The 20,275-nt window shown below is 41.0% G+C and overlaps 1 protein-coding gene across 4 annotated transcripts in view; it reads right to left on the reverse strand.

The window, feature by feature from the left end:
- ZnT49B (Zinc transporter 49B) overlaps positions 1 to 20,275 on the reverse strand; it is a 145,887-nt gene that overhangs the window by 105,279 nt on the left and 20,333 nt on the right. For all 4 annotated transcript variants that reach the window (XM_070094312.1, XM_070094313.1, XM_070094311.1 and 1 more), the window contains exon 4: positions 8,542 to 8,743. In XM_070094312.1, the coding sequence (XP_069950413.1) occupies positions 8,542 to 8,743 (202 nt within the window). The remainder of the gene's footprint in view (positions 1 to 8,541; positions 8,744 to 20,275) is intronic.

Genomic DNA, 20,275 nt, shown 5'->3' on the forward strand with positions numbered 1-20,275 from the left:
GACATGTACAATTACATGACACTTACCTTTATTGAAGATCTGGTGATGATTGATGGGATGAGAGGAGGGGAGTGTGTGGATGGTGTTAGTGTTTAGAAGGAGAATCCATTTCCATTAGGACTTGAGGTGTCAAGTCCTTTTCTGGGGTTACTTCCCTTCTTCTTTTAATGCCACTAGGGCCAGCTTGAGAGTCACTGGACATCTGTCGCACAACATATCTGTCCATAGAGGTCTGTACCTCCCGTTCCTTTATGACATTCCTAAAGTGTTTCACAACATTGTCAGTGTACAGGTTGCCAACATGGCTTGCAGTAGCTCTCAACATCTTCTATCACTTGCGATCTCAGTTTTGAAAACATAGTTGCACCTTTGGCAAGAATAGCTTCCTTGATTGCCGTTTTCTTAGCCACAATAGTAGCGATGGTTGATTGGGGTTTTGTGTACAACCTGGCCAGCTCGGAGACACGCACTCCACTTTCATACTTAGCAATGATCTCTTTCTTCATATCCATAGTAATTCTCACCCTTTTTGCTGTAGGGTTTACACTAGAAGCTTTCTTGGGGCTCTTGGTGACTTATTTTGCAGGTGCAATCACTAAAAACGCTGTGATAATATGAAATGTTCCGATTGTATGTTTGGATGGGAACGCAGTGGCTGGCTGGCTTGTAAACACTGGCACCTACAGGACAAGTGAGATGCGCTCAGGCCACAAGTGGACGCGTCTCGAACGGAACGAATCGCATTGGTTGAGTTTTTTAGCGCTAGTCGAGGCAAAATTTTTGTGTTAAAATGTATCGCTAGTCAGATTTAATGTTATACGATGCCATCGTTGGTCAAGGGTCCACTGTAACCCTGGAAAAGGACTTGCTACCTCAAGTCCTAATGGAAGGGGATTCCTCTTTGTGGCATGCAAAGAGTACGTAACCTTTATTCGGCGCATGTACACACTCTCATTTACAGGCTATCTCCCCCAACCAGCGAACCAGGTAACTAAGAGTTGACGATGGGGCCCCGTCGTTCAACTAGTAACCGGGTTCCAGCCAATAAGAAGATGGTTTTGGCAATCGCAGAGGTTATGTGGGTACCACTCTCCTGTCTGCCCTTGTCATTCCCATTCTAGAGCTGGTTGAAGCACGGTCTGCTCTCTTGTGGCTTCTATTCTGCCTTGCTTACCGTGGAGTGCACTAATACCTATCACTGTACATAGTGTATATAGTGTACATATTGATATTGGCAGTTTGGAGGGATATGTTGTGTATCTTTATACGTATATGCTTCTAAACTGTTGTATTCTGCGCACCTCTGCAAAAACAGTGATAATGTGTGAGTGTGGTGAAAGTGTTGAATGATGATGAAAGTATTTTCTTTTTGGGGATTTTCTTTCTTTTTTGGGTCACCCTGCCTCGGTGGGAGACGGCCGACTTGTTGAAGGAAAAAAAAAAAATTGCTGTTCTAAATTGGTGAAGGATAATATAAATCAAAACTTTTCTGCTGTTTATTTTGCTCCCTTTACACCCAGGATAACAGGCCATTTGGACTCCTGGGTTGTAATATGGGTAGCCTGTCCAAGGGCTGGAGCTGGACTTAGAGAAAGGGTTGAGCCTAGGGTGAAGCTGGTAGTAGGAACATTGTGCAGTTTGCTGTCTGGCATTGCATTAGCTTTGCCAACACTTTACAAATTTTGCATGTCAGTTACTTTGCTATGGTCAGCCTTGCTATTGTGTGATCGTTCAACAGCTCGCTACTAGCTTGTTCAGTGTGCTCGCTTCGCTATGGTCAATCTTGTAGAACAGTGTGTAGCTTGCTGTCTGGCACTGCTTTACAAAGTTTGCGTGTCAGTTGCTACTAGCATGTTCGGTGTGAAGAATTTTGCAGACAGCTTTGCTATTGTGTATCCGCCTTGTATGCGTATTCTGCAATCGTATTGTGCATAGCTAAGCGTGTTCTGCAAATTAACGTGTTACGTTGGGGTATTCTGCAATCGTACTGTGCATAGCTAAGCGTGTTCTGCAAATTAACGTGTTACGTTGGGGTATTCTGCAATCGTACTGTGCATAGCTAAGCGTGTTCTGCAAATTAACGTGTTACGTTGGGGTATTCTGCAATCGTACTGTGCATAGCGAATAACTTGTACATTGTGGTATGCCACCTAGACGAGTCAGACGTCTGGTGTCGGCATATACTTTGTATAACCTACCTAAATTGTTCCTACAGCGTTGTTGGCAAATTGCTCGTTCCATTGGCATTAATTACGAACGTACTCTCACAGCTGTGCAACTGCGTTCACTGATTACTGACAAACTTCGAGAAGAAGAGATGGCACATCAGACTCCTCCCTTTACGGGAGCTAGGGCAAAAACTACTATGTTCTCACAGGAGGAAGATGATATATCAACGGAGCAAAACAGTCAGTCTAGTGCAGCAGAGTTGTCTCAAGGTGAATCAGCGGCGTTGGCACTTGAGCTGGCAAAAATCAATCTTGAGCAGACTAGGGAACAGAGAGCATTTGCAAAAGAAGAATTTGATAGGGAAAGAGAAAGGAGGCAGTTTTCGCATTCTGTAAATGATTTTAGTTTACAGAAAGCAGTACAGCTTGTTCCCCGCTTCAATGAGGCCGAACCAGAACAATTTTTCGAAAGCTTCAAAAATCAGGCTCTAGCCTTGAGGTTCCCGGAACAGCATTGGGCATCGTTGGTTCACACAGCATTGTTTGGTAAGGCACAGGAATTTACATCAGTGTTAAATGACGCTTATTTTTCTGATTATCAAGTAGTGAAAACCACAGTTTTGGGAGCATATATATGTATCTCAGCTAAGTACAAGAAATTATTTAAATTAGGCAGGCGGCAGCTTGGTCAATCCCTGGTTGACAGCAGACCAAAGCTTTTACCAGCTGGTATAAAGCAAGTGGTGTCGCTACCTTCGATGATCTAGTACAGTTTATTCTGATTGACAACCTGCTGGAGTCTGTGGGACCAGAGGTTCGAGTCTTTCTGCAGGATCGTGACTTAACCACTGCATTGGAGGCAGCCAGGTTGGCTGATACCTTTGAAACTAACCGCTCCTTGTCTGAGCGGTCCTGTCTCTTTTCAACAGCCTGGCATGAGCAGAGATCGTCAACCTTGGAGAATGAAGTGCCAGCCGGAGGGAGAACGTCTACATCAGCCAACTAAGTCACCTGGTGAGCCATGCTTCTCAACTTATGGTCCACCTGCTGAGAGACAAACTACTCAACATGGTGCATCTCAACAACAGTATTCAGAGAGACGCCAGCCAGAACGACACCAGTTGCAATGTCAGCAGGGAGTAAAGGGCAAGCCTGTCGTCTGCTTCCTCTGTAACAAAGTAGGTCACATCCATCCCAACTGCCCCCACAAACCCCAACCCATTGGGAAAATCTCTAATATCCCTAGTAACATGTCCCCGAGAGAAGTGGAAAAAGGAATGGCCCCTTATTATTTTAAGAGTCTTATTTCCCTCCAGGAAAACTCAGAAACAACTGAAGTCAAAACCTTTAGAGATACTGGAGCATATTGCTCACTTATAAGAGAAGGAATATTACCCCTTTCAAAGAACACTTCCTTGAATTCCTCTGTTTTATTGGAAGCATTTGCAGGAGCTATATATTCTGTCCCTTTGCATAAAATTTATGTACAGTGCAAATATTACACTGGGTACTGGACTGTGGGTGTATCCGAAGGATTTCCCATGAAAGATGCCATGTTATTACTGGGTAATAACATTACTACTGCTAGTGTGTGTCCTGAACCTATAATGATTAATTCTTCTCCGGTGTTGGCCATAACTCGGGCAACATCCCAAGGGTTGTCTGGCGAGAATGTTGACCTATCCTTGGACGACTCTGATCTCGGAATAGCCATGTTTTATGAGGCACACCGGCCGGAGCCTCGTAAATCAAGTGAACAGACCCCGATCAAGCCTTCCTATTCCCAGGTTGCAGGATTGCCAGATATCTCTGTTTCCATGTCCGAGGGACTGTCCTTCCGGGAGGAACAACGAAAGGACCCTTCGTTAAAATTCACTTTTCAGGCAGCCATGGGTAAATCCTCTTTGGATCATCCGGTCAAGTATGAACTTAAAAATGATTATTTGATCTGCACTGAGACTGGTAAGGAGATAGAGGGCCAGCAATTGTCTGACAGGTTAGTGGCTCCAACAAAGTTTAGACCTCAAATATTGAGTATAGCTCATAATACTTCATTAGGAGGTCACTTAGGAATTACTAAAATCTTGTATAGAATCACAAAAGAATTTTATTGGCCAAAATTAAAGCAGGATGTGAAGAATCATATCAGGTGTTGCCGAGAATGTCAGCAAGTAGGGAAACCTGGACATTCCATTAAACCTGCACCTCTCCAACCTATACCTGCTGATGAAGAACCTTTTGCAGATTTAATTATAGATTGTGTAGGTCCACTACCTAGGTCAAAGTCGGGAAATCAGTATTTATTTACCATTATGGACAGAGTAACCAGATATCCTGAAGCAATTCCCATGCGCAGTATTAATACTAAAGCTATTCTCAAAGCTTTAACAAAATTTATTTCTTGTTTTGGCATTCCTAAAACTATTCAAAGTGATCAAGATACAGTACTAACTTCACTGCCAAAGCATTTAGGGAAGCATTAACTAGGTTAGGGATAATCCACAACTTATCCACTGCCTATCATCCTCAGTCCCAAGGCGCCTTGGAAAGATTCCATCAGATGTTAAAAACCATGATGAGAACTTTTTGTATGCATTTTCCTACAGACTGGAACGAATCACTACCTTTGTTGCTGTTCTCAGTACGAGAAACGGTGCACGAGTCTACCGGGTATAGTCCGTTTGAGCTGATCTTTGGTCACAATGTACGAGGTCCTCTTCGGGTGCTCAAAGAAGGATGGATGGGAGAAGACGTTAGCTCAACACTCTACAACCCGTCTTCAAGGTTGCAGGTGGCACGTCAGCTAGCCAAGGCTAACCTAAAGACAGCTCAAAATAAGATGAAACAGAGGTATGACAGAAATGCACAATTCCGCTCCTTCCATCCAGGAGACAAGGTGTTGGTGCAGGAACCTATACCTGGCCACACCTTGAAAGCTAGATTTATGGGACCTATGCAAATTGTAAGTAAATTATCTGATGTAAATTATGTGGTAGCTCCCATTGATAAGACCTCAAAAACTAAAACTTACCACATTAATCAATTAAAATCTTTTCATACACCAGATAAAGTCCCAGTAATGACTCTGTCCACTTCCTCTGAGGACGACTCTGATTCTTTGCACTATTTCTGAAATTAATGTTAAACCTTCAAATTCTGTCCTCCTCAAGGACCCTAGCCCTTTAATGGAGGGACTATCTGAAACGCAAGCAACAAGTTTAACTGAGCTTCTACAGTCATATCCTAATATTTTTTCGGATGTGCCAAAAAAATGTACGTTAGGTTATCATGATGTAGATGTGGGAAACTCTAAGCCTATTAAACTCTCCCCCTACAGAGCTAATCCTGAAAAGCAGAGGCTACTTCAGCAGGAAGTAGAATTTCTGTTAAAGCATGGTTTAGTGGAGGAGTCATCTAGTCCATGGGCCTCACCGTGCATCCTTGTTAAAAAGGTTGATGGAGGGTTTCATGTGTGTACAGACTACCGCAAGGTGAATGAGGTCACAATCACAGATGCTTACCCTCTTCCTCGTCTAGATGATGTAATTGACTTTGTGGGTAAGGCTACTTTTGTGTCCAAGTTAGATCTCCTTAAAGGTTACTATCAGGTACCTTTGATGAATAAGGCGAAGGAAATCTCTGCCTTCGTAATTCCAGGAGATCATTATCAATACAGAGTTACCCCCTTCGGAATGAAAAACTCCCCCTCTTCATTCCAGAAACTTATCCATCAGGCTATTAAAGGACTTGAAGACACGGCAGCATACCTGGATGATATTGTTGTGGTGTCTGATACTTGGGATCAACACCTACTTAAACTTAAGGCTCTTTTTGAGACCTTTCAGAGTTCCCATTTAACTGTTAATTTATCTAAATCTTCCTTTGGCCAGGCCACTGTCACTTTTCTAGGCCATGAAGCAGGTAATGGTAAAGTTGCTCCTAAACTTGCTAAAATTCTTGCTATTAAAGATTATCCAGTTCCTCATGATAGGAAATCTCTTCAACGTTTCCTAGGCATAATAGGATTTTACAGAAGATTGTGTAAGAATTTCTCAGATATTGTAGCCCCTCTTACCAGTCACAAAGTTCCCTTTAATTGGACCCCAGACTGTCAAAATGCTTTTGACAGAGCAAAAAGATTATTGTGTACTGCACCCATTCTTTTGTCTCCAGACTTCTCCAAACCTTTTTCATTACAGGTTAATGCTTGTGAGTCTGGGGTTGGGGCAGTACTATTGCAAAACGGGAACGAGGAGTTGCAGCCTGTAGCCTTCTTCTCGGCAAAGTTCCAGCCGCATCAGAAGGCTTACTCTACCATTGAAAAAGAAGCCCTCACGCTGGTACTGGCTTTGGAGCATTTCGATGTTTATGTTGGCCAGACATCGCAGGTGGTCACCGTCTACAGTGATCACAATCCTCTAGTATATCTCCAAGCCATGAAGAACCACAACACAAGGCTCATGCGTTGGGCTATACGACTGCAACCTTATTGTTAGAAAATTAAACATATTGCCGGCAAAGAAAATATGTTGGAAGACTCTTTATCTAGAGTCTAACTATATTATTTACTTATATATATTAGGTTAGGATGTTAGGTTACTTGTGGTAACCCCTTCCATGCTTTTTTTTTTTTTATCCCCTGGTGTGGTTTTTTTTTTTTAGTGAGGGGATGCGGGCTACCGTCCGCCTGTATCTTGGACCTAAGCTAACCCAACTGTTTGCTGTCTCGCTCTAAGTTTAGGGTTTGGCTTTTTGTCACGAGAAAAGCTGAGCTCTATCTAAGAGTTGGATGGTTGAGAGGAAAGGCGGTCCCATTATTTTGTGCCATGGCGGCATAGTTACCACTGAGCCTTCTCGGGGTGGGGGTGTGGCATGCAAAGAGTACGTAACCTTTATTCGGCACATGTACACACCCTCATTTACAGGCTATCTCCCCCAACCAGCAAACCAGGTAACTAAGAGTTGACGATGGGGCCCCGTCGTTCAACTAGTAACCAGGTTCCAGCCAATAAGAAGATGGTTTTGGCAATCGCAGAGGTTATGTGGGTACCACTCTCCTGTCTGCCCTTGTCATTCCCATTCTAGAGCTGGTTGAAGCACGGTCTGCTCTCTTGTGGATTCTATTCTGCCTTGCTTACCGTGGAGTCCACTAATACCTATCACTGTACATAGTGTATACAGGGTTGGATAGAGGGGGTAAAGGAGGTTTTGTGGGCAAGGGGCTTGGACTTCCAGCAAGCGTGCGTGAGCATGTTAGATAGGAGTGAATGGAGACGAATGGTACTTGGGACCTGACGATCTGTTGGAGTGTGAGCAGGGTAATATTTAGTGAAGGGATTCAGGGAAACCGGTTATTTTCATGTAGTCGGACTTGAGTCCTGGAAATGGGAAGTACAATGCCTGCACTTAAAAGGAGGGGTTTGGGAAATTGGCAGTTTGGAGGGATATGTTGTGTATCTTTATATGTGTATGCTTCTAAACTGTTGTATTCTGAGCACCTCTGCAAAAACAGTGATAATGTGCGAGTGTGGTGAAAGTGTTGAATGATGATGAAAGTATTTTCTTTTTGGGGATTTTCTTCCTTTTTTGGGTCACCCTGCCTCGGTGGGAGACGGCCGACTTGTTGAAAAAAAAAAAAAAAAAATTGCTGTTCTAAATTGGTGAAGGATAATATGTCAAAACTTTTCTGCTGTGTTTATTTTGCTCCCTTTACACCCAGGACGACAGGCCATTTGGACTCCTGGGTTGTAATACTCTTCTAAACAACTTCCAAACTCTTCCCTCCTCCCATCCCATCAATCATCACCAGATCTTCAATAAAGGTAAGTGTCATGTATTCTATTCTTAGTAGAGTAGTAATTGTGCATGTCTTCTTCAGTTCGTGTGTATTAAAATTAATATTTTATGTGGTAAAAATTTTTTTTTTCATACTTTGGGGTGTCAGGAACGGATTAATTTGATTTCCATTATTTCTTATGGGGAAAATTAATTTGGTTAACAATAATTTTGGCTTACGATGAGCTCTCAGGAACGGATTAATATTGTAAGGTGGGGGTCCACTGTATTTTCTTTTTGGGGATTTTCTTTCTTTTTGGGTCACCCTGCCTCGGTGGGAGACAGTTGACTTGTTAAAAAAAAAAAAAAAAAAAAAAGCAACAAATCCAAAAGTCTTCTCCCACAGATTCTTTCTAGGTAAGAGAAAGTCATAACCACTAGACAGCATTTTTCTTATATGTCAACCATTTACAGTATTGAACAGTCCATGGAAGAAAGCCAATCCCACTCCATAAATTTTGCAATAAACTACCTTAATGCTAAATATGTGCATTCTTTAACATACATTCTTTAACTACACTATATAAAAATAACTAACTTGGCTTCCACATCCTTCCACCAATATACTGTGATGGGAGGCTCATTTTCAAATGGCGAGCGTCTCTTGGTTTTTCGTAAGTTTTCCAAGTCAGATGGCTTTAGTAGAAACTCAGACATTGCACGTACAGCAGTAATGAAGTTTCTTTCAGTAGATGGATGAGATGTGTCAAATTTTGCTCTCTCTTTCTTCCGAGGCAGCACTGCAATAAAAAAAAAGTACATATAGTCTTTCCTTTTAGCAGGATACTGTACTAATTCTAGATACAGTTGAATACTTAATAACTATTTAAATAAATAAAATGCTGAAAGAATACATTATGTTCAATTTCAGTATTATACATGAAGAAGCCGAAAAAACTGGCAGCTAAAAAAACTGAATTCTAAGTCACTTTCAAAGATTGCTCTAAAGTTCATTAATGAGAAAAATGCACTGAAACAAATCTTATTCACCATATCTAGTCTTGAAATGATACTGATAGTGAAATTTGGAAGGCAAAATGCAACTTTAGATTCACCCTGGTAGGCTCAAGTTGGGATTACCAGCTGTAATGCAGGCTTGTGAGCACTAAAGGTATTGTATATACCATAATATACAATGAGTTACCAGTTAACTATGGTATATTGAGTACTCTCTTACAAATAAATGAATCAGCTCAATATAGATGTATTACAATATAATTTGAATGTATACAGTAGGGCCCCGCTTTACGGCGTTCCGCTAATATGGACATTTCAAATTATGGACTTTCTAATACGGTCACTGCGCCCCACCCAGTTTGTATACGTACATTCCCTGTGAGCTCTGTAAGCACCATGTCTCTCCATAATGTCCGGAAGCTCCAAAATTTCAAGTGTTTTTAAAAGTTATTTCATATTTTATATATACTCTGATAATTATACTTATGTATACCTGTACCTAAATAAATTACACACTGCTGGCATGCAGGTACACATTAAAATCAGTAAATGTCTAATGTTTCGAGACTCCATATTAGTAATGATAATAATAATACTGCTGGTAGTAGGTTGGTAGACAGCAACCACCCAGGGAAGTACTACCGTCCTGCCAGATGACTGTGAAACAGAAACCTGTAACTGTTTTGCATGATGGTAGGATTGCTGGTGTCTTTTTCTGTCTCATAAACACCCTAGATAACAGGGATATCTTGCTACTCCTACTTACACTTTGGTCACACTTCACAGACACGCACATGCATATATATATATACATACATCTAGGTTTTTCTCCTTTTTCTAAATAGCTCATTTTCTTCTTTTTTTCTTCTATTGCCCATGGGGAAGTGGAAAAGAATCTTTCCTCCGTAAGCCATGCGTGTCGTATGAGACGACTAAAATGCCGGGAGCGATGGGCTAGTAACCCCTTCTCCTGTAGACATTTACTAAAAAAGAGAAGAAAAACTTTATAAAACTGGGATGCTTGAATGTGCGTGGATGTAGTGCGGATGACAAGAAACAGATGATTGCTGATGTTATGAATGAAAACAAGTTGGATGTCCTGGCCCTAAGCGAAACAAAGCTGAAGAGGGTAGGAGAGTTTCGGTGGGGGGAAATAAATGGGATTAAATCTGGGAGTATCTGAGAGAGTTAGAGCTAAGGAAGGGGTAGCAGCCATGTTGAAGGATCAGTTATGGAAGGAGAAAAGAGAATATGAATGAGTAAATTCAAGGATTATGTGGATTAAAGTAAAGGTTCGATGCGAAAAGTGGGTCATAATAAGTGTGTATGCACCTGGAGAAGGGAGGAATGTAGAGGAGAGAGAGAGAGATTTTGGGAGATGTTAAGTAAATGTATAGGAACCTTTGAACCAAGTGAGAGAGTAATTGTGGTAGGGGACCTGAATGCTAAAGTAGGAGAAACTTTTAGAGAGGGTGTGGTAGGTAAGTTTGGGGTGCCAGGTGTAAATGATAATGGGAGCCCTTTGATTGAACTTAGTATAGAAAGGGGTTTAGTTATAGGTAATACATATTTTAAGAAAAAGAGGATAAATAAGTATACAAGATATGATGTAGGGCGAAATGACAGTAGTTTGTTGGATTATGTATTGGTAGATAAAAGACTGTTGAGTAGACTTCAGGATGTACATGTTTATAGAGGGGCCACAGATATATCAGATCACTTTTTAGTTGTAGCTACACTGAGAGTAAAAGGTAGATGGGATACAAGGAGAATAGAAGCTTCAGGGAAGAGAGAGAGGTGAAGGTTTATAAACTAAAAGAGGAGGCAGTTAGGCTAAGATATAAACAGCTATTGGAGGATAGATGGGCTAATGAGAGCATAGGCAATGGGGTTGAAGAGGTATGGGGTAGGTTTAAAAATGTAGTGTTAGTTTGTTCAGCAGAAGTTTGTGGTTACAGGAAAGTGGGTGCGGGAGGGAAGAGGAGCGATTGGTGGAATAATGATGTAAAGAGAGCATTAAGGGAGAAAAAGTTAGCATATGAGAAGTTTTTACAAAGTACAAGTGATGCAAGAAGGGAAGAGTATATGGAGAAAAAGAGAGAGGGTAAGAGAGTGGTGAAGCAATGTAAAAAGAGAGCAAATAAGAGAGTGGGTGAGATGTTATCAACACATTTTGTTCAAAATAAGAAAAAGTTTTGGAGTGAGATTAACAAGTTAAGGAAGCCTGGAGAACAAATGGATTTGTCAGTTAAAAATAGGAGAGGAGAGTTATTAAATGGAGAGTTAGAGGTATTGGGAAGATGGAAGGAATATTTTGAGGAATTGTTAAATGTTGATGAGGATAGGGAAACTGATTTCGTGTATAGGGCAAGGAGGAATAACATCTTGTAGGAGTGAGGAAGAGCCAGTTGTGAGTGTGGGGGAAGTTCGTGAGGCAGAAGGTAAAATGAAAGGGAGTAAGGCTTGATGGGATTGAAGGGATAAAGATAGAAATGTTAAAAGCAAGTGGGGATATAGTTTTGGAGTGGTTGGTGCTATTATTTAATAAATGTATAGAAGAGGGTAAGGTACCTAGGGATTGGCAGAGCATGCATAGTTCCTTTGTATAAAGGCAAAGGGGACAAAAGAGAGTGTAAAAATTATAGGGGGATAAGTCTGTTGAGTCCTAGGTAGTAGGTTGGTAAACAGCAACCACCCAGGGAGGTACTACCATCCTGCCAAATGAGTGTAAAACGAAAGCCTGTAATTGTTTTACATGATGGTAGGATTGCTGGTGTCCATTTTTCTGTCTCATAAACATGCAAGGTTTCAGGTACGTCTTGCTACTTCTACTTACACTTAGGTCACACTACACATACATGTACAAGCATATATACACACACCCCTCTGGGTTTTCTTCTGTTTTCTTACTAGTTCTTGTTCTTTTTTATTTTCTCTTACCTCCATGGGGAAGTGGAACAGAATTCTTCCTCCGTAAGCCATGCGTGTTGTAGGAGGCGACTAAAATGCCGGGAGCAAGGGGCTAGTAACCTCTTCTCCTGTATATATTACTAAATGTAAAAGGAGAAACTTTCGTTTTTCCTTTTGCACCACCCCGCCTCAGTGGGATACGGCCGGTGTGTTGAAAGAAAGAAAGAAAGAAGTCTGTTGAGTATACCTGGTAAAGTGTATGGTAGAGTTATTATTGAAAGAATTAAGAGTAAGATGGAGAATAGGATAGCAGATGAACAAGGAGGCTTTAGGAAAGGTAGGGGGTGTGTGGACCAGGTGTTTACAGTGAAACATATAAGTGAACAGTATTTAGATAAAGCTAAAGAGGTCTTTGTGGCATTTATGGATTTGGAAAAGGCGTATGACAGGGTGGATAGGGGGGCAATGTGGCAGATGTTGCAGGTGTATGGTGTAGGAGGTAGGTTACTGAAAGCAGTGAAGAGTTTTCACGAGGATAGTGAGGCTCAAGTAAGAGTATGTAGGAAAGAGGGAGATTATTTCCCAGTAAAAGTAGGCCTTAGACAAGGATGTGTGATGTCACCGTGGTTGTTTAATATATTTGTAGATGGGGTTGTAAGAGAAGTAAATGCGAGGGTCTTGGCAAGAGGCGTAGAGTTAAAAGACAAAGAATCACACAAAGTGGGAGTTGTTACAGTTGCTCTTTGCTGATGACACTGTGCTCTTGGGAGATTCTGAAGAGAAGTTGCAGAGGTTGGTGGATGAATTTGGTAGGGTATGCAAAAGAAGAAAATTAAAAGTGAATACAGGAAAGAGTAAGGTTATGAGGATAACAAAAAGATTAGGTGATGAAAGATTGGATATCAGATTGGAGGGAGAGAGTATGGAGGAGGTGAATGTATTCAGATATTTGGGAGTGGACGTGAAAGATGAGGTGAATCATAGAATTTATGAGGGAAAAAGGGTGAGCAGTACACTTAGGAGTCTGTGGAGACGAAGAACTTTGTCCTTGGAGGCAAAGAGGGGAATGTATGAGAGTATAGTTTTACCAACGCTCTTATATGGGTGTGAAGCATGGGTGATGAATGTTGCAGCGAGAAGGCTGGAGGCAGTGGAGATGTCATATCTGAGGGCAATGTGTGGTGTGAATATAATGCAGAGAATTCGTAGTTTGGAAGTTAGGAGGAGGTGCGGGATTGCCAAAACTGTTGTCCAGAGGGCTGAGGAAGGGTTGTTGAGGTGGTTTGGACATGTAGAGAGAATGGAGCAAAACAGAATGACTTCAAGAGTGTATCAGTCTGTAGTGGAAGGAAGGCAGGGTAGGGATCGGCCTAGGAAAGGTTGGAGGGAGGGGGTAAAAGAGGTTTTGTGTGCGACGGGCTTGGACTTCCAGTGAGCATGCATGAGTGTGTTTGATAGGAGTGAATGGAGACAAATGGTTTTTAATACTTGATGTGCTGTTGGAGTGTGAGCAAAGTAAAATTTATGAAGGGATTCAGGGAAACCGGCAGGCCGGACTTGAGTCCTGGAGATGGGAAGTACAGTGTCTGCACTCTGAAGGAGGGGTGTTAATGTTGCAGTTTAAAAACTGTAGTGTAAAGCACCCTTCTGGCAAGACAGTGATGGAGTGAATGATGGTGAGTTTTTCTTTTTCGGGCCACCCTGCCTTGGTGGGAATCGGCCAGTGTGATAATAAAAAATAAATAATTCACCTCCTCCATACTCTCTCCCTCCAATCTGATATCCAATCTTTCATCACCTAATATTTTTGTTATCCTCATAACCTTAACCTTTCCTTCATTCACTTTTAATTTTCTTCTTTTGCACACCCTACCAGATTCATCCACCAATCTCTGCAACTTCTCTTCAGAATCTCCCAAGAGCACAGTGTCATCAGCAAAGAGCAACTGAGACAACTCCCACTTTATGTGTGATTCTTTATCTTTTAACTCCACGCCTCTTGTCAAGACCCTCGCATTTACTTCTCTTACAACCCCATCTATAAATATATTAAACAACCACGGTGACATCACACACCCTTGTCTAAGGCCTACTTTTACTGGGAAATAATTTCCCTCTTTCCTATGTACTCTAACTTGAGCCTCACTATCCTCGTAAAAACTCTTCACTGCTTTCAGTAACCTACCTCCTACACCATACACCTGCAACATCTGCCACATTGCCCCCCTATCCACCCTGTTATATGCCTTTTCCAAATCCATAAATGCCACAAAGACCTCTTCAGCCTTATCTAAATACTGTTCACTTATATGTTTCACTGTAAACACCTGGTCCACACACCCCCACCTTTCCTAAAGCCTCCTTGTTCATCTGCTATCCTATTCTCCGTCTTACTCTTAATTCTTTCAATAATAACTCTACCATACACTTTACCAGGTATACTCAACAGACTTATCCCCCTATAATTTTTGCACTCTCTTTTGTCCCCTTTGCCTTTATACAAAGGAACTATGCATGCTCTCTGCCAATCCCTAGGTACCTTACCCTCTTCCATACATTTATTAAATAATTGCACCAACCACTCCAAAACTATATCCCCACCTGCTTTTAACATTTCTATCTTTATCCCATCAATCTCGGCTGCCTTACCCCCTTTCATTTTACCTACTGCCTCACGAACTTCCCCCACACTCACAACTGGCTCTTCCTCACTCCTACAAGATGTTATTCCTCCTTGCCCTATACACGAAATCACAGCTTCCCTATCTTCATCAACATTTAACAATTCCTCAAAATATTCCCTCAATCTTCCCAATACCTCTAACTCTCCATTTAATAACTCTCCTCTCCTATTTTAACTGACAAATCCATTTGTTCTCTAGGCTTCCTTAACTTGTTAATCTCACTCCAAAACTTTTTCTTATTTTGAACAAAATTTGTTGATAACATCTCACCCACTCTCTCATTTGCTCTCTTTTTACATTGCTTCACCACTCTCTTAACCTCTCTCTTTTTCTCCATATACTCTTCCCTCCTTGCATCACTTCTACTTTGTAAAAAGTTCTCATATGCTAACTTTTTCTCCCTTACTACTCTCTTTACATCATCATTCCACCAATCGCTCCTCTTCCCTCCCGCACCCACTTTCCTGTAACCACAAACTTCTCCTGAACACTCTAACACTACATTTTTAAACCTACCCCATACCTCTTCGACCCCATTGCCTATGCTCTCATTAGCCCATCTATCCTCCAACAGCTGTTTATATCTTTCCCTAACTGCCTCCTCTTTTAGTTTATAAACCTTCACCTCTCTCTTCCCTGATGCTTCTATTCTCCTTGTATCCCATCTACCTTTTACTCTCAGTGTAGCTACAACTAGAAAGTGATCTGATATATCTGTGGCCCCTCTATAAACATGTACATCCTGAAGTCTACTCAACAGTCTTTTATCTACCAATACATAATCCAACAAACTACTGTCATTTTGCACTACATCATATCTTGTATACTTATTTATCCTCTTTTTCTTAAAATATGTATTACCTATAACTAAACCCCTTTCTATACAAAGTTCAATCAAAGGGCTCCCATTATCATTTACACCTGGCACCCCAAACTTACCTACCACACCCTCTCTAAAAGTTTCTCCTACTTTAGCATTCAGGTCCCCTACCACAATTACTCTCTCACTTGGTTCAAAGGCTCCTATACATTCACTTAACATCTCCCAAAATCTCTCTCTCTCCTCTGCATTCCTCTCTTCTCCAGATGCATACACACTTATTATGACCCACTTCTTGCATCCAACCTTTACTTTAATCCACATAATTCTTGCATTTACACATTCATATTCTCTTTTCTCCTTCCATAACTGATCATTCAACATTACTGCTACCCCTTCCTTTGCTCTAACTCTCTCAGATACTCCAGATTTTATCCCATTTATTTCCCCCCACCCAAACTCCCCTACCCCCTTCAGCTTTGTTTCGCTTAGGGCCAGGACATCCAACTTCTTTTCATTCATAACATCAGCAATCATCTGTTTCTTGTCATCTGCACTACATCCACGCACATTCAAGCATCCCAGTTTTATAAAGTTTTTCTTCTTCTCTTTTTTAGTAAATGTCTACAGGAGAAGGGGTTACTAGCCCATTGCTCCCGGCATTCTAGTCGTCTCATACGACACGCATGGCTTATGGAGGAAAGATTCTTTTCCACTTCCCCATGGACAATAGAAGAAATAAATAAGAACAAGAGCTATGTAGAAAAAGGAGAAAAACCTAGATGTATGTATATATATATGCATGTGCATGTCTGTGAAGTGTGACCAAAGTGTAAGTTGGAGTAGCAAGATATCCCTGTTATCTAGTGTGTTTATGAGACAGAAAAAGACACCAGCAATCCTACCATCATGCAAAACAGTTACAGGTTTCTGTTTCACAGTCATCTGGCAGGACGTTAGTACTTCCCTGGGTGGTTGCTGTCTACCAACCTACTACTTTTTTATCAGCATATATATCTTTATTCTCCATGGGGAAGTGGAACAGAATTCTTCCTCTGTAAGCCTGCATGTCGTAAGAAGTGACTAAAATGTCATCATTGCAGCCATTTTCTTCAATTTACTTTAGATCATTAGGAAATCTTTCAGCTGCCTCATTGTCTGCATTGGCACTTTGACCAGTAAATCAAACATAAAGGAGTCCTTTATGCTTATTAAAGTTGTAAAAAAACCAAGATTTCCCAAAAAACTTTCCCCTTCATTTCCATTTTCTTTTTTTAACACTGAGTACAAACTTGTTACTTTAGCTTGAATCGTCATCTGAATTAATGGAATTCTTTCTGACTGCAGTCTTCAATCCATACTATTAAGACATACCATATTATCCATTTCAGAATTACAATTTTTAACAATCACCTTTGACATTAAAATGCCATAGCCATTCCATTTTATTTCATTCCTTATATGCAGAAGTACCGATGCTTCACTCATTTTTTTGTCACGTGCTATTTTAGAATACCATGCACCATCTTCACGTTGTTTTATAATTTCTAGTTTTTCATCTAACATTAACCATCTGTACATTTAGTACTAGAACACTCAGTGTCATTGTATTTCCTCTTTCCACTCATACTTGCATATAAAAGGGGTACATTAATTTTTATAATAAAGAAAAAATTTGAATATGTATGTACTGCATAAGACAACACAACTTCACTGCTTGGAGTCTGAAGCAATACTGATGTTCACACCATGTTAGTCCAGTACATTGCAGCAGTCCAAAATCGGTGCATAATGCAGTTAATTTATATTATTAAATTTATAAACCATATTATTTCAAATCCTGTACTGTTTCTCATCCTTATATCTGACATAGACAAGGTTGTCAGCCACAGCACCGTGTCTTCCTTTGCAGATGACACCCGAATCTGCATGACAGTATCCTCCATTGCAGACACTGCAAGGCTCCAGGCGGACATCAACCAAATCTTTCAATAGGCTGCAGAAAACAATATGAAGTTCAATGATGAGAAATTTCAATTACTCTGATATGGTAAACATGAGGAAATTAAAACTTCATCAGAGTACAAAACAAACTCCTTCCACAAAATAGAGCGAAAAACCAACATCAAAGACCTGGGAGTGATCATGTCGGAGGATCTCCCCTTCAAGGACCATAACACTGTATCAATCGCATCTGCTAGAAAAATGACAGGATGGATAATGAGAACCTTCAAAACTAGGGATGCTAAGCCCATGATGACACTCTTCATGTCGCTTGTTCTATCTAGGCTGGAATATTGCTGCACACTAACAGCACCTTTCAAGGCAGGTGAAATTGCTGACCTAGAAAATGTACAGAGAACCTTCACGGCGCGCATAACGGAGATAAAACACCTCAATTACTGGGAGCGCTTGAAGTTCCTGAACCTGTACTCCCTGGAATGCAGGCGGGAGAGATACATGATTATATACACCTGGAAAATCCTAGAGGGACTAGTATCAAACTTGCACATGAAAATCACTCACAACGAAAGCAAAAGACTCGGCAGACGATGCAAGATCCCCCCAATGAAAAGCAGGGGCGTCACTAGCACGTTAAGAGACAATACAATAAGTGTCAGGGGCCCGAGACTGTTCAACTGCCTCCCAGCATACATAATGGGGATTACCAATAGACACCTGACCTCAGTAGTAACCAGTTACCAGTAACCAGTGTACCAGTAGATGACTCACTACCAACCGTCTGTGTGAATCACTGAAAGTTATTCATGTTGCTGCTGACCATAGCATATTTTGAATGCCTTACCCGCTAGGCACTGGTGAGTCAGTCCAAGATAGGGAGCAGAGAGAGGCAGGTTGGCTGTTGGCGCTTCCCATACTTCCCGTTATATATTATACGTACTACCAGCCTATGTGAGTATTTTTACCCCATCCACGTAATCGAACCCACATGACAAATTGGTGGCACCGGTGTGGGCGTGGATTTAAGGGTAATTTAGACGTTAGAAGACTGTTTGTGGGGTGCCGGCAGGTCAGAGGTGAACCATCTCTGCCACCTAGCTAGCCGCTTACCCTCACTCACCTCCACCCTGTGTACTCCGGCCTGCAAGCCTGTTGCAGCCGCTTTTCAAGCTTCCTGCCTTAGTTCGTCTGCTAATTGCTTCAATCTCCGAGGGGTTGACCCGGATTTTGCAATTAAGCCAGTCAATAAGCCAGCCTGTGGAAGTGAACGCTAGTCAGCCTGCCTCAGCCTACCATCCAGCCTGTCTCCTGTCATCCACCTGCTCCTTCATGCTGTGTGCATCGTTACACGTCTTCCAGTCAGCCATTCTCGTGGGTTAAGCCAGTCAGACAACCCAGCTTCCCAACCCAGCTGAGAGAGAGAAGTAAGCCATGCAAGTTCTGAAGTATTGTCTCATATATCGCCAGCTGGATGCTGCTAAGAGTGATTTTCACCATCCCTGTGGCACAGAGTGGCTTAGTTAATTAAGCCACCTTCCTGAGTGGTGAGTGTGCGCCAGTGAGCGCCAGCGAGCTGACGCTCCACCCACCCACCACCCACTCTTCACTCGTCTACCTGTGGCTTTTTCCACCCTTGTACTGGGTCCTAGTACTGTTTTGGCTCACATAATTGGTCAAGAGATTGTAGCTGGCGCCAACGATAAAGCCAGTTATGCGAGTTCACCTAGAAAGCGCATTTCTTCTGACGACAGTGTGAGTGTAGGAGGCGTCATCACCCGCACAAGAAGTCTTCCCCTCATCACTCGTCATCCCGTCTACCACTCCAGACTTCAGTGATAATTTTCTGTTTAGAGACATTTTCCTTGCATTTAAAGACATTTGCGTGTGTGAGACATTTACAGTGAATTTCTTGTGTACTCTAATCTAAGCCTTGTGTTTTCAGTGTAGACTCAGTGTTTCTTTGACTCATTATTTTTGCAATATTTTTTAGTGTTATCGCTCATCTCATACTTTTTATCTGTTTTTTTTTATGCTACTCTCTGTCTGTAGTAAGTACTATTGTGTAGTGAACCAGTCAGTTACTCAGTGTGAAGTAATTCATTATTTTTTTTTATCTTGTATTCTTTCAGCATTGTATTCTCCAGTAATTGTCATTAGTGTAGTTCATGCAGTGATATTCACCCCAGTATACTAAATTATCCATTTATTTCTATGTGTACCTTATTTTTTTTTTCCATATGCCCAGCAGTGTCTCATTTCCTTGATTTTTTCGCAGACTTGTGTACCATTATTTTTGCAAGCAATTTTTGTCCTATCAGTCACAGCAAGATTTTGTTGTAAGAACATTGATAAATAGTATAAAATCCTTGTTGTGTGCCCTGCCACTTGTAAGTGTTGTGTGCCCCGCCACTTGTAAGTGTTACACTTCCAGTTTTGTTTCTTGTTTTATTTTATTCATATTTTTCATATTTCTTTGAACAAATTCACTCTTAGTGTAATTTCAATTTCTTTTTTAATGTAAAGTGTTTTCTTTACTCTGCTTGAGTAAACTGTTTTGTCTAATTTACAATTAAGAGTTTAAGTGTTCAATCAGTCTTCCTCCACATTTTTATTTTTATTATTCAGCCTGCGTTTTCCCAGTGTAACTTTATTGCTGCAGTGATTATTTCTGCACCTTATTTTGTTGCACTTGTTCCGCAGTGAATTATTTTCTTTTATTGATATTTTTATGCATTATTATTCTCATTTCATTATTGTTTGAGTCTTGTTTTTCATTTTATTATTTTTCCTCATGTTGTCTTTGCACTATATTTTAATTTTGTTTATGCACTCTTAGAAAATATTTAAACTTCCCAGTTATTTCTCGTTGCATACAATTTAGTGATTTTATTTTATACTTTTTATATTGATTTACAATTTATTAGTTAATTTCTTTATTA

The sequence above is a fragment of the Cherax quadricarinatus genome, chromosome 45 (assembly GCF_038502225.1).
Source record: "Cherax quadricarinatus isolate ZL_2023a chromosome 45, ASM3850222v1, whole genome shotgun sequence".
Classification (NCBI taxonomy): Eukaryota; Metazoa; Arthropoda; class Malacostraca; order Decapoda; family Parastacidae; genus Cherax; species Cherax quadricarinatus.